The sequence below is a fragment of the Diabrotica undecimpunctata genome, chromosome 1, assembly GCF_040954645.1.
Source record: "Diabrotica undecimpunctata isolate CICGRU chromosome 1, icDiaUnde3, whole genome shotgun sequence".
Classification (NCBI taxonomy): Eukaryota; Metazoa; Arthropoda; class Insecta; order Coleoptera; family Chrysomelidae; genus Diabrotica; species Diabrotica undecimpunctata.
This window is the reverse complement of record NC_092803.1, coordinates 169,426,430-169,442,793: the sequence shown is the minus strand read 5'-3', so window position 1 is coordinate 169,442,793 and position 16,364 is coordinate 169,426,430. Positions and strand designations below refer to the sequence as shown.

Below are 16,364 nucleotides of genomic sequence, written 5' to 3'. Positions count from 1 at the left end.
TGTTGAATCTGTGTAAAGATAATGGGATTATTTTATTGACATTGCCGTCTCATTGCAGTCATAAATTACAGTTGCTCGACGTGAGCTGCTTCTTTCCATTTAAAAGCTATTATTATAGAGTTGATGACTGGATGCTAAATTATCCTGCCATACCTATAAGCATTTATGATGTTTGTAGTGTTGTTGGTACCGCCTACCCTAAAGCATCAACTCCTGTCAACTGTCACTGATAGGCCCGAAGAAAATGAAAATGAAAATCGTAACGAAAATAAGGCTAACGAAAGTGTTCAGGATGTGGAAAATAATCAGGATGTAGAAGAACCACGACATGTCAGCCCAATTAATGGCCCATCTAATATAATAACCCCTCAGCAAGTTAAGCCACATGCCAAAGCTGCTCCTATAAAAAAAACTTGGAAAAAGCAGAAAGAATCTACAGTCAGCAATAATAACAGATACCCCCATTAAAGATGCTAGAGGAACAGCATAAAGAAAGATTGGCTAAAAAAACACTTTCAGAAGAGAAAAAGGATGTTAGTGAAGAGATTTGCAACGATTCTAGCGATTTAGAAAGCTTCACAATAGAAAATTAAGATTTGTCTATTTAAAATCAGGACTATTTTATAGTAAGATACATTACATACATTACGTTAAATATTATGTCGGTCAGATTATTAAGATAAGTGGAGATGAATATAATATTCTTTCATAACGAGAATTGTGGCCGGCAAATTTATTTTCCCCGATAAACCCGATGCAGATAATGTAGGAGCAGAAGATATTTTACTAAAGATGCCTTCTCCTGCCATTAGTGGAAGTACAGCTAGGGCTGTTCGCCAGTTTATGTTCCCTGTGAATTTTTTCCAATTTAAATAGAGTAAAAGTGTTTTTTATTAAAAATCCCACTATGGACCACTATGGTTCCCACAATGGGCCATATAATGGTTCATAGTGGTACGAGTGGCCAATAGTAAGACTTGTTGAATAATATTTATTATGAATAAAGGATTACTTGAAATTATTATTAGTTTGCTTCCTTACTTCCATACCCATGCATAGGTACCCTTACTATAATTTACAAACGCTTAATCAAGGTGCTATACACTTTTGAAAAAAACGTCCCACTTTAGACCAGTTTACCCTACGTCTTAAAGAAGAAAGTAAACCCCGCATTATTAAGATTACCCCGTCAAATTATCTGGAGCAGTCTTAGAAATTAGCTCATGTTTAAATATTTAAATAGACATTTTTTTAAGTTATGAGCAAAATAATGTAATTACTATTTAAATGGGAATAAGCCACAATTAAAGGTTAAAGTACGTTTATTGACGTTTCAATTTCCACTTCGGAAATCGTTCTCAAAATAGAACGATTTCCGAAGTGGAAACTGAAACGTCAATAGATTTACTTTAACCTTTAATTGCGGCTTATTCCCATTTAAATAGTAATTACATTATTTTGCTCATAACTTGAAAAAATGTCTATTTAAATGTTTAAAAATGAGCTAATTTCTAAGACTGCTCCAGATAATTTGACTGAATGGATCTCAATAATGCGGGGTTTACTAATTGTAGCTTACTCCCGTTTAAATAGTAATTACTTTAAAATGCCACAAGAAAATAGCTTCAGAACAAAAGCAAAATAATGAATTTGACGTTTTGATTATTTAAAAATATTTTTACTAAGAAATTTATGAATCTCTAGATGAGAGTCTTTTTGTAATATCATACTACACAGTACACATCTTAACTGTCAAACTCATACAGTTGTGACGAAAAATGGTTTATTTTTTATCAAGTTAATTGGTCTATTTTTTGGTTCGACAATCTCTATCCTTGACTGAATATGCTGATATATTTCGTGCTAAGTGTAGTAGTTTGTTCAATATATTGACGATATAGATGTTTTATCTATATATTGTTTAAATGAAATAAAGTTTTGAACCATTGTATGTCGAGTCTAATAGAACTTATACAACGACTTTGACAAAAAAGTGCGGAAACATTCAAAATTACCCAAACAACCATAAAACGCAGTATGATAATCACACTAAGAGATGTGCCAACAACTGGAGACACAGAAAAGTACTACAATAATTACATTTTTTTAGCCTTAACAAACACTTAATACGAAAAATATCGGATGTGTCTCAAGACCATTGAACACTAAAATTAACAACGAGTAAAATAAGCTTACTCCAAAATAAACAGTTGGATGAGATCGTTAAATTTGCGGGAAACTGATTGAATAAAGTATTCCAAGAAGGGTTACAAGAAAGTAAGACAGAAGTTAGATTAAATAAGATTAAAGAAGAAAGACAGACATCCTCAGTCTAAATTATAGTTTTATCGCAAACAACACAGTAAATGTGTTACATGTTACAATCAAATATTTATGATCTAACACCTATTTGGAACAAACATTAAATGCTCACTGTTTATAGTACACCACTGAGGTTTATAATACTCAGCTCCAAAAATGTAAATACTAATCTTAGCTAAAATATTATTATTTATTTTTTAATTTATTGTGATAGATGTAGGAATGTAATATTGAAGATTGTAGACTTAAATTCTAAACGTGGTAGTCTAAAGATACTTTTAATTTTCATAAACTATAATAAATATTATCAAAAATGAAAATCAATATGAAGTCAATCAAAGTAATTTGAATTGTTTATTTCAGATACCCCTTATCTAATGAATATTGCAGTTCGAATAAACAAACAAAAACTGCAATTTTTGTTCAACGCAATTTTTTGTTAAAAAATATTAAATTTTTAGACAAAAACTTTTTTCACATTTTGACCTAATAATTTCAAACTTGTTTTATACTAGAAATATATTTATTATTTTATTAGCATAAGAGGTTTCTGCATTAAACCAATTAAAAGAACTTTTTTTTTAATATTTAAATTAAAACTTATAGACCAGAAAAAGAATGGAGAGTTTAAGCCTTACTTCAAACCAAAAAATTGTTATTCTTGGTCGCTATATAATCCATGAGTGCTAAAAATTAATATCTTCATCAAAATCACTTTTTGCTGCATCGTCACCCAAGTAAATTATAATTTGATCAAAAACTACATCAAGTAAAGATTGTTTTGACACAAAGATATCGTCAATTGAAACGACTGTATTACACATTTTTTCCATTCTTCAACAGGAAATGTATTAAAAAGCTTATCAGATAATTCCATAACGTTATTTAATTTGAAACTGACGTCATTTAGTTTGAAATATTTTATCATTGTCTGCTATATTTCTTTCCCAAAGCTATAGGTCCATGTCTGTTTTTTTAGATGTAAAATTTGGATGTTGATCCTCTTATTTACTATGGTTTGGTGTATTGTCTAATACTGTAACTCTGGAGGAAAATTTATGAGACTTTTACCGGAGTCACGTTTGGTAATTCTCGAAGTTGATATCGTCCGGATTTACATTGGGATATCTACCTCAAATACGATACGAATCCTTAACGAATCCATTCTCATATCCAATAACAACAGTAATTAACCCTTGTCCTTTGGAAACTGGCCTCCTCAGACCGCTATATCTGTTATGGCTCCAATTATAATTCTTTAACACAATCCAAACGCAAGTGAGTTTTATCTGTGAAATCATTGGTTCGTTTTTTTCTACGAAATTGTTTACTTTTTCTGAGATAATCAAGTCTTAACTTGCGTATATCGTGTCTTTCCATTAAGATGTGTCGATTATTTGTGCTCGGAAGCATTTTTTCTTCAAGATAGAATTTTTTTTTTTTAATCAACGTGCATCTGACATCTATGAAGATAGAAATTTATAATAGACAGACAAAAAATCCTTTGTCAAATAAACCATTTTTAATTTGGATATACTTTTTTTAGACAAAGAAGAGAACTTATTAATTGAGCTACCATTTTCTATTTCTCGGCCTTCCTTAATGATCCTTTAAACTGATTATAAGCTTACGTCTACAAATATATATATATATATATATATATATATATATATATATATATATATATATATATATATATATATATATATATATATATATTTAGGGATTCTACAGTATTCACTGCCTTCCCTCGCTCAACCGTTTCCATCTCTCTCTGTTGTTCCATTCTCCATCGTTTAGTCCTCTCTTACGTCTACAAATAATATCTAATTTTTGATTGACCAAAGTTTATGTTTTATAATAATACATTATGTTTAACAGTCTATCTGAATTAACTTCTTGTGTAGTAAATTTGAACATATTAAAAATAATTTCTCGTGATAAGGATCCTAAACATTTATTTTTCAATAAAATTTCCATTTTATTTCCAAAAAGCAGCAGTTCCACTTCAAAGAAATATTTAAATACTTGACAACACTGTAGTGAGTTTAACGTTAGGGGCTCAATCTCTTCCGCTTGACAGCAGAGAAGAACTGAATTATGTAATAATATAAAATTTGGTCAAAGCGTAACAAACCACTTCTCGTTTGTTGTATTGTACTTATTTATAAACTGAAACCACAGGTCTTTTTTCTAAGGAACAATAAACCTTTTTTAAATTAAAAATCATAAATATCACAAAAAAGTCTCGTTTTATCAATGATAAAATTCAGTATATTTGACACAATGCTTCTGTAGTATCATCAGTGCTGCTACAGCCCTAGTTGAGCCTCGACCTTCCCCATTCTATTTCGCCAGTCGTTTCTGTTCATCGCCAATCATTGCCAGTTTGCTGCGCCAGTGGCGCACCCAGAATTTTTTTTTCCTGTGGGGGGTTTTGGTTTGTCACCGAAATTTTTTTTATGCTACCTCTATTGTAAGTCCTTAAAATTTGTGAGTAAAGATAGTGCAAACACTCCTGACCATGGAACTGCGCGAAGGAGGAGTCAAAATTCACGTAAAGGCCAAAAGGTTCTATTGTAAACCAAATTTCTTCTACTGTGCCGTGGTCAGGAGTGTTTGCACTATCTCTAACAGTGTCGGACTCGTGACCTCTAGGGGGGGTGCGGTTTAACCCCACTACTAAATGCAAATGACTAATATTACCATTCCATATCTAAATTATTTTTTATGTTTATATTTAACGTATTATTTGGTTAAATAATTTCATTTTGGTGACATCGTAACTGTTTTGGACTAAAGGTAGTTTTAAATCGTTATCGACTATCGACAGGCGATATATCATTTGAGGCAAGTATGCCATCATATACATTTATACAATTCAACCAGCACAACATAAATACCATTTAATTTATCACTTCATAGGCTTACATATAATTTTAACAACATAATATCTTACACTTAATTTATAACTATACAGTATTAATATTTTTATATAATTATATTCTGATTTGACAAAATGTGGATATTATATTTGTTGAAAATTAAAAATATTCTACCACATTTATAATGCCATAAAATCTTGATATGTACTTATAAATGTCATCCTAATTTTCTTTGGAAAGCTTAAATTATGTAAAAAGGCAAAATACCATACTTTCTTTGTTGTCCAATAGTAGTTTTATGACTATTTGTGAACTGTTAAATTAATAAAAAGAAAACAAAATAAAATATATGGTTTTGTTGCATTCCTAATATAACCTAAAAACAGTTCTCAAATGAACAATTACTCTATAATATTATACTTATAATAAAATAATTAGCCTGAAGTAGCCTGAGTAGATGGAACACAAACTGATACATAAGGAAGCTGTGATACCCCCGGAAGAAATATATACAAACCAAATATACCATAAAATAAACGGATCTAAATGGTTTAGACACTTATAAACAGGACTTCATAAACAGGACAAAAGGAAAAGATACAAAAAAAAAAACGAAGGTATAAAAACTGAGAGTATATACAGTGTGTCAATTTTAAAATTTACAATGGGCTATATCTCACGAACAAAAGCTGATATCGAAAAATGCTTGAAACTGTTTCTAGGATAGAGGGAACTAAATTGACATGAAAGAGAAATCATCCCCATCAACCCCCTAGGCCCCACCCACCACAACCAAAAAAGTTTAAATTGCAAACCCCTACTTGTGATACATCATTGAAAAGACTATAAAAAATAAATATTATACAGGGTGAAGCAATAATTGTGAAACTTTGGCTTAAATGGAAAATTTAATGAGGTTTTTGTTGATTCTTTTGATGACGCTGTATAATTATTGTTAAATAATTATACAGGGTGTTAATATCAGCCGGCTTACTATGACTTTTGTATTTAATGCTATCTCCCGGACTATTATTTTTAATGATAAGTGCCCGTCGGAATTTTTTTTGTTAAATAAAATTTAATTTGCCGTTTTTGCAAAACAAGTTGAAAACATCTGTTTTTAGGTTCTGTGAGATTCAATAATTTTTGGTTTATTTTAAAATTTTAAATTTCATTAGTTTTCATCATTTGTTTGATCTGTACTGTAATTCAGCTCTAGTTGTCATGGTTTACAGTACCTATACCTGAACGGGTGGAGATCATTTTCATATTTGGCTCCCAGAACCAGTGTTATTTACGAACAGCTCAAATATTTCATGAAAGGCATCCGGACAAAAATGTAAGTCACGTGTACGTCCGCGATTTCGTTGAAAAGTTTAGAGAAATGGGATCAGTGCAAAATAAAAAAAGGGATGCCACAAGAGTACTGAATGAAGCATCCCAAATTGAGGTCCTTGGAAATTTGCAATAGAGCCTACTGCATCAACACGTCAAGTATCTGCAATGACAGAACTTTCACATGAGTCGGTTAGAAAGGTGTTGAAATTACAGAAGTTTTACCCGTACAAAACACAAATTCTTCAAGAACTAGGCCATGATGATCCAGACCGACGAATTGAGTTTTGTGAACTCATGACTGAAAGAATTCGCGTTGAACCAAGAATGTTAAAAAATATTTGTTTGACTGGTGAATGTAGGTACTTTTATGCTGAATGGTAATGTAATTAAAAAAATTGTCGGTACTGGAGTGATGCGAATCCGCATCGATTCAGAGAAGGTCACACTTAATATTCTGAAAAACTGAATGTTTAGGCAGGAATATTAGGCGATGCTATAATTGGCCACTTGTTCATACCAGGCAATTTAAGTGGCGACATTTATCTCGATATGCTGGAAAACACCATCGAACCTTTAATTGTGCATGAATTAGAGAACCAAAGGGACGATCAAGGCAACCTAGCTCTAGACGAAGATTTGCTGTAGTTCCAATAAGATGGAGCACCCCTCACTGTGGAGCTCCAGTTAGGCACTGGTTGGATACTAATTATCCGAACAAATGGATTGGAAGGAGAGGTCCTATTGAGTGGCCATTGAGGTCACCATACTTACCGCCACCTGACTTCTATGGGGTTACCTCAAGTCAGTTGTTTATAAAACTCAACCTGTGTCACTTGGGGAATTGCAAGAAAGAATTACGCAAGCATGTCACTCTATTACTAGAACAACATTTGCCAAAGTTCGTGCAGAATTTGAAAATAGGCTGTATTATTGTTAACAACACAACGGAACCCACTTTGAACATTTACTTAATTGACATTTTTAACAAATTTGTAGTTCAACAAAAACCTCATTAAATTTTCCATTTAAGCCAACGTTTCACAATAAGATTTATACCCTGTATGAATCTTATTTATACCATTGGATAGCATTTGTATAGCCTTTTAAATTATGTATCACAAGTAGGGGTTTGCAATTTAAACTTTTTTGGTTGTGGTGGGTGGGGCATAGGGGGTTGATAGGGGTGAGTTCTCTTTGTGATTTTGCTGTGATTTTGCTCACCTTCAAAAAACTCTTCGAGTTGTAGTTATCGATGGGGGGCAAATGTGAAACATCTTAACGGACTATCAGAAAAATATACAAAATATACAGAAGATATCACAAAAGAAATAGAAAGCCTAATAAAACATACTACAAATAGTAGAAAATTGATTAGAAATAAATCTAAACTAACATTATACCTGCAGATTTGAAAAAGTGGAGAGTTTACCTATTTGAGATTGAAAATAGATAGGAATAGACATGAAGAATAAAAAATAAAAGCTAGTACATATTACAAAAGGAAACAAGAAATATGCAGTGGCTAAGAATGCTAATCTAAATACTTGCTAATAAAAACAAAAAAGAATCTACAAGTTAATCCTTTAATCCATATTTTCGTGAAAACAGAAATCATTCCTAAAATTACTAAATATCGTAGGTAATTTACTTTAAAATGGGATTGTATTTCTCTCAACCACTGATTATGCAACCCACAATCCAATTTCAGAACAAGTTAATTCTTTGACAGTGGCGCCATGACATAAGGAGCGGCTAAATGTAGCATGCGAATCCAACGTTGCCAAGTTGGCTAGAAAAAGAATAGCGCGAATTTTAAAATTTAGGATTGAAGTTTCTGATATCAGTGTCTACCATCAGTATCTACCAATAAACTTACTCGCATATTTAGCGAATAAGTTGCTTATAATTAAGATATTTTTAATCGTCTGATGCTAATTATTTGTTAATATAGGAGACAACATTCACACAGTAAGTATTTTTTTAAGAAATAAATGATAAGTTAAAACTGATTATTTTAATTAAATGTTGAAATTTTGATGTTGTTTGTAAAGATAAAATATTATAATAAGGAACAATTTGTGTTTCGCGTTCCAAATATGACAAAAACAAGTGAATTATTTTAGTAAGTTATCAATCACTCTGTATTAGGAATTAAAAGAAAACAATGGTAAAAAATAAGTTTATTTATATCTACATACAGTATACCACAAAATATATCGATCGTGAAATTGCAAAAGTTCGTGTTAATTTAATATATTGCAAAAAAAAGAAAGATTTGTATTTCACTATTTTTAAAATATTCGACCTAAAGTAGGTATAACGTCGATGTAAACTTAAAAATAATTATGATCATTTTCAGTACTTCGTGAAATAAATTGAGATTGTCCAAGTATACATTCTTTTATATTTACAATTTCTTTTACAGTGGGTTTGCTTATATGTTTAGAATTCATAACTTGTTTCTTTTTTTTCGTGGAATAAAATGTTAGCTGCTTTTTAATTTTTTTATTATGAGCCTCTACATTAATTGTTGTAGGTGAAAACTTTTTGATTGTATTTAGGTTACATTCAACCATAGTATTTTCATTTTTTAATGTTTTTACAACATGTTTTAAATTGTCTGCATTTTCAATTAATTCTATATTATGTTGTAGTTTAGAAACTTCTATTGTAGCATGTTTTCTCAACTGTTGAATATTGTCAGTAATATTATCATTATTTTGTGACAGCGTTTTTAAATGGTCTACAATTTCTACACTATCATCATTGTCAATAATACCTAAATTTATATTTCGTTCAAGCGACTTCTGTCTTAAAGTTGAAGCAACACTATGTATGTGTTTACATATTGTATGTTTTATAGAAAAATCTATACAATTACAACTAAACGAATGAATACATACATGACATTCAGAGCATGTTAGGTGACAGCATGGTTCTCCATTTTTTGCCACTTCATAACTTTTTATACTGGAAGTAGTACTGCCTAATTCTGATACATACCACATATTACTACTATTTATATTTTCAATTATTTTAATTTGATTAATTTCTTTTATTGCAGTTCTATGTCTTTTGTTTATAAGCTGTATATGTGATGAATTTTTTCCTTTTACCTTTTTTAAGATTCGCTCAACAACTTTATCTCTAATGAATTTATTAAGTGCATCAAGTCCTTTGTCTAACCTTTTTACCTTTTTACCATCTAAATACACATATTTTATAATTTTATGCATGCTCTCTAATCTCATGTTTGTATTAATTCCTGCATTTTGACGGTATGAATAAGCCCATAGTTGAAAATTTCTAGCATAAGTATTCAAGAAATATTCACCAAAATTTATTGTTTCTCCATCTTCAAATGTTTGCTCGATAAAATTTGATAACAGTTTCTGAAATTCTTCTTTATCTGTTACAGTATGTAAAATTTTTAAAGACTGGTATACTATTTTTCTTTTTTCTAAATTACTAATTTTGGACATATTCAATTGCCAAGCTCTGTCTACGTGCCATGCACAATACAATTGCATATTAACTTCACCCATAATTGACCTCCAAGCATTATAGAAAACATGCGTTATATCTGTCATAAATACATTTGGTGTTAAGACCCCTATTTTATTTTTAATTGTCTGAAAAAATAATTCAAATATAAGAGTGTCTTTTCTATTTGTTAATAAACATGCACCAGGAAACCCTTCACCCCACTCATCGACAACTACAAGAGTTGTTAATTCGAAATCGTAAGCATTTAAACCGTGTGTACTATCAATAGCCACTATATTGTTGCTGAACTGCAATAACATTTTTTGTTGTGATACATTCATAAGTATAATGCAGAAATCATCTTTTTTTAAGCAAGAGTTTTCATCCACTTCACCTTGTGCTTTATATAATAGAACAGGATTATCCTCTAAAGTCATGCATTCTTGTACATACATATCAACACTAACCGCATCTGTAACAAACGAATATATTTTTAGTTGATGTCAGCAGAGTAATTAAATTTCATAAAAACTTCTAAATATAAAGTACCTTGAACATGTCTAACTCCATCCTGAATTTGTATATTAAATGCGTTTTTAATATTGTGTATATCTTTTTTGGTAAGCAAATCAATACGCTTTAGTTTTTCATCATTAAAATTGTTTCTGTTATTGTCAAGAATTCTAAAAAATAATAAGTGTATGCAATTAACTTCATATACATAATAATTTAATAAAATAGTTTGTTTACCTTGTTACACTTACACCACTATTTAACTTTTGTGCGATGTTGGCTCTTTCTACCTTTGGTATTGACAAATGTTGAATATCAACGCTATGACCATAATGTGTCTTATCAAAGATTGCCTTTACTCTAGAATTAGTTTCATTCTTTATAAGTTTGATCTGACTAGTACAAGCAACATTAATTTTCTTAGATCCTTGACACTTCTTCGTTCTTTTCCGAATGTGGGAAACTTCACGACTTTTTCCTGCAAAATTAAAAATAAACAAACAAAAAATATTATTTTGTTTACAAGAGTACCTGATCTACTACAATCATAATATACATCTTTAACGGAAACTGAAGAAACTAAACCACGAGGACAAATGTATTCTGCGTTGGAAACACTTTGAAAGTTTTTTAACCAAATCTGAAAGTCTAGAAAAAAATAATGTAAGTACCTAATGATATTTAGAAAGTAAATGGATTCATACTGACCTTCAATTGTAGAGAATTCGTACATCTCTCGTTCCATTTTAAAATTATGACAATCCTCTAGATGCCCTACTAATTCTAGTCTTAGCCTAAAAGAAATATTGCATCCCTCTAAACACTTAAACGATGTCATATTTTTATCATAAGATATTATTTGTGCATTTAAGCCATGAATTTCCTTTAAATGTCTATTCAGATTACTCTGGCTTGAATAAACTTTTGAACATTCTTTGCACATTACAACCATAATTATCTTCAACCGAAAAAAAAAACCAAAAAAATAAAGAATTGCTGAATTGATATACTTCGTAATCGAAAATCGAAAGCGCGGTAAGATCTTTTCTATACTATATCTATGGTTATGGTTATGCTATTCTCTGTGACTAGCCAACTTGGCAACGTTGGATTCGTCTGCTACATTTAGCCGCTCCTATGACATATGTTTCTGATTAGCTTCTGAACAAAATATTTGATATGATATGACATATGATAAATGACGTGTCATCTGCTAGCCGGTATTGTTTCTAATAATCTGTGGTGTGGTAGGATTTTTTATTTCATTTCTTATATACGAAAAAGTGTAATATAATTGTTCTACTTTTTAGTTTTATTTTTCGGTTTGTACCATGAGTAATAAGAATGCCTCACAGTATATTTTGCCCAACAACCAGCCTGTGGTCTCTTTGGAAGTCAAATCTGCATTCGATGGCCTAACTACAAAAGAAAAATTATATGCACATTATATTAGCAAAGCTTCATGGCACGGGGGTTTAATAACACTTCTCCAAACCAGCCCCGAATCGGGACCAGTATTTGTGCTTTTACATAAACTCTTTTCTTCCCAGTCACCAACAGACTTCAAAGCTAAAGCAATAAATTCTGGATTCAGTGAAGACGAAGTGACAGCCGTTTTTGTGTACTCTTGTGGGGTTTTTACTAACTCTGGAAATTACAAGGTGAGTGTATTAACCAATTAATTATCTTACATGTTCTTATAAGAGTAGAAATCTGTTGCAAGTCAGATCTTGCTCTTAAATTCCTTATCAGGTATTAAACTGAAGCCAAGTTATCAGACATTAATTCATAATTACATTTTTGTACCCTTTTAATTGAGAAATTGATTAAGGCTATATGTACTACAGTAATCCATGTTATTTTCTCAAAGTAACAAAATGCTTGACTTTAATCAAGAAGAAATGGTTTAAAACTCTTATTATACAAAAAAATTATGTGTCAAATCAGAAACAATTTGATTTTTTTAATCGTTCAGGTCTCTGAATTGTTCTGATGACTAAACAAGATCTTTACAATTAAGTGATGACTACAGGTAACATTATAAGTATTTCTAACTAGATACTATACACTATAAGATCAACAGTTTATAAGTCCAAATTACAATATTCTCTTGGAAAATTTGAGTCTATACCATCCTAATGTACAGTAGGCCAATTGGCAGCCATACCATTTTATCAATATTTAAAGATTCTGTATTTAACTCCAGACAGGTACCTATTTTATCTAATCTATAATTTATTTTTGCATTTGTTTTATCCCACATTCCAGTTTCCTTCACTACTTATAACTGCTGATAAATATTTTATTATCTGGCAAATCATCAAGCAGATCATTAATATAAAGATAACAAAAATGGAACCTTGAGAAATTTCCATCTTCATTCTATAAATTGGCATATGAATATCTCCCAAATGGATCAAGCCCATCAAGGTTTCATAGTTGTCAAATGTTTTAGCAAGATACAAAAAAACTTATATTAATATCAAAGTAAAAATGAAAAATCCCATAGGATCACAAATCTTCAAAATGTTTTCGGTCCTGTCAGATCATCACCAGTGCAACATTTTAAAGGTAGTTGAAACTAGTTACAAAAATAGGTGTGAAAACCTTTGAATTACATGACAATCATGGTTAATTGTAATAATATAATGACATAAATAAAGCTACAAATGTGCTAAATAGAAGAGCACAAAGAACAGATGAACAAATCCAACAAGATAACTTGTGTGTGAGCATAGCGCAATTGTGTGAATGACAATCACAAGAGACACAAGCTGAACAATGATGATTAGAACAAAGACAAGTGCGCCGTTTCTTAATTAACACATGCAGAGCAAATGGCTGACAACACCAACAAATACATTGATTATTTATGTCCGATTTGTTCCTTCATCTAGCTTTCTAGTATGAGCCGGATATTGAATATTACTCTAATTCGAAAGTGACAATTAATCTATGGACAAGAAATATCCCCATTGTCATGTGCTTATCTTTATAGTCAGCCAGGATGTGTTGCACATTAAGAAAAGTGCAACTGAAACTCCACATACCATCTACCTTAACTATCAGTACAGATGCAAATTTAAACCTGTTCCTGAAGTCTTAGCATATTTAATTCATACTTTCAGTAGCAGTTCAGTAGCTCAGTAGTACACATTAATTAGGCAAATGGTTAACAATTATTGGTTGTTCTTTTGTTATTTTTATAAGCTGTCATTGTTTACAGCGCTCCATTTCTCTTTCAGTCAGAGACCCCATCCCCACATACTTACAATAGTTATTTTTTATTTAGCTATCAAAATATTAAATAAAGAGAAATAATTATATATATATATATATATATATATATATATATATATATATATATATATATATATATATATATTAATATATATATACAGATTGAACGAATTTAAAACCGGAACATACGAAATCAATGTATTTCAGCTCAACTCCGCTCTAGGTGGTTGGCCAACAAAAGGTTGTCAAATAATTATATTATAAAAATCCAATACTTCAGCGGGCTGCTGGATTCGGAACTCATTCAAGAACAAGTCAAAACTCCACCCAAATAGGTTGCCTAGAATCACTGAAAAAAACTAGACTAAACAAGCAGTTATTATGCTGTCAAACCACTTATCGCTTCCTTATAGTCCAAGAGATAGAGCCGAAATTTTGAACTGATCAGTAATATGACATTTCTCTATTGGAATATATTCATTGTAACTGGGTTAAGACTTTGCCTTACAGGCGGACGCCCCTCGTGGTACAGGGGGTGGCTATACAGGGATGAAGTTGTCATTTTTTTCAGAAAAATTAACGATCAATAATATGGCTGAAAACTTGCCCAGAGTATGATCTTGGTATAACTAGACGAAATCCCAAAGGGCAGACGCAATAGTGGATACATAAGGTGTGGCGGACAGGGGTGAAATTGAAATTTTTTGGGGAAAAATTAACGATAAGTAATATGTCCGCCATTTTCATGGCTCATTATTTAGCCCCTAAAAACTTTAAATCCAAAAGGGCGGATAGCTGGGTTGGTACAGAGAGCCACAAAACGGGGTCAAATGTACCACTTGCCTGCGCATTTTAGGTCTCGGTAACAATTTTCAAACTGATTTTATTATGATATTTTTATACCAATTGATTTGAAAATTTGTATGCTCACTTCTGTTACTATTCTGAGAAGCTTCAAGTAGAGTTTTCCTCAAAATTTTCCAAAAAAATTTCCGTAAATGAAAATTTTCGTAATTTTTTGAGGTAAAATCTAATTTGTAGAATCCTTTCGATTTTCTGTAAGTTATACCATGATTTGTTTTCCAAAAATATTCAAACGATTTTTCCGATAAGAAAAAAAAATTAGAAAAGCTTTTCTAAAACATTTGATAAAACTCTACGTCATCGTCTGAATCTTTTATAGAATATTTTGTAGTTTTAAAATGATATTATCATAATGTTTTTTTTTTCAAACTAAAGTCATATTTACTATACAAATCACATTTTTTTCTTAAATATAAATATTTTACGAATTAATTTTTAATTGAATAAATGTTTGATATTTGATATTTTATTAAATTAAAGTAATTTTATAATGTTAACTATTAAATATTTTTGGTATAACAAATAGTAATTTTACTTATTTTTTATTACAATAAAAAGGTTTTTAAATTTTTATTGCATAAATAATGATTGTTCAGATATAAGAAAAATTTGATTTATTATTACATTAATAATCAATTACAAAGACTAAACTGGCTTGGTCACCTAGAAAGAATGCCAGATAATCGAGCTGTAAAAGTAGTCCAGAGATGGAAGCCCCAAGGAAACAGAACAAGAGGAAGGCCCCGTAAAAGAGGGATAGACGACGTAGAGAGGGATCTTAAAACCATGAACATCAGGCAGTGGCGAAGGAAAGTATCCGACAGGGCAGAATGGAAGAACATTGTTAAGCAGGCCAAGACTCTCAAAGGGTTGTAGCGCCATTAGAAGAAGAAGAAGAATAATCAATTACAAAATATATTATTTCTATTTATCAATAGGTAAAATTCAATTTGTAGAATTCCTTTTACACGTAACGTAACGAACATTTTACAAATAATTATTAATCAAAATCAATTTAATAGTGGAATTATCAATTTTTTAAGTTTTGAAATTTACTTTGTAGATATTTTCAATATTTTTTTAACTTTCAAATTGATTGAATTTTTTTTCATTAGTTAATTATAATTTTACAAATTCTGTTTGGACATTAATTTTGCATCATTATTATTTTATCGGAAAAATCGTTTGAAAATTTTTGGAAAAAAATCATGGTATAACTGACAGAAAATCGAAAGGATTCTACAAATTAGATTTTACCTCAAAAAATTACGAAAATTTTCATTTACGGAAATTTTTTTGGAAAATTTTGAGGAAAACTCTACTTGACGCTTTTCAGAATAGTAACAGAAGTGAGCATACAAATTTTCAAATCAATCGGTATAAAAATATCATAATAAAATCAGTTTGAAAATTGTTACCGAGACCTAAAATGCGCAGGCAAGTGGTACATTTGACCCCGTTTTATGGCTCTCTGTACCAACCCAGCTGTCCGCCCTTTTATATTTAGAGTTTTTAGGGGCTAAATATTGAGCCGTGAAAATGGCGGACATATTACTTATCGTTAATTTTTCCCCAAAAAATTGCAACCTCACCCCTGTCCGCCACCCCTTATGTATCCACTCTCGCGTCCGCCCTTTGGGATTTCGTCTAGTTATACCAAGATCTTACTCTGGGCAAATGTTCAGCCATATTATCGATCGTTAATTTTTCCGAAAA

At 30.8% G+C, this 16,364-nt stretch overlaps 1 protein-coding gene across 1 annotated transcript in view; it reads left to right on the top strand.

Moving 5' to 3' along the window:
* Positions 1-11,742: 11,742 nt before the first annotated feature.
* The window catches only part of DppIII (dipeptidyl peptidase 3), a 30,307-nt gene continuing 25,685 nt past the window's right edge, over positions 11,743-16,364 (top strand). The window contains exon 1 of the mRNA XM_072520518.1: positions 11,743-12,205. Within this exon, the coding sequence (XP_072376619.1) occupies positions 11,876-12,205 (330 nt within the window). The 5' untranslated portion in view covers positions 11,743-11,875. The remainder of the gene's footprint in view (positions 12,206-16,364) is intronic.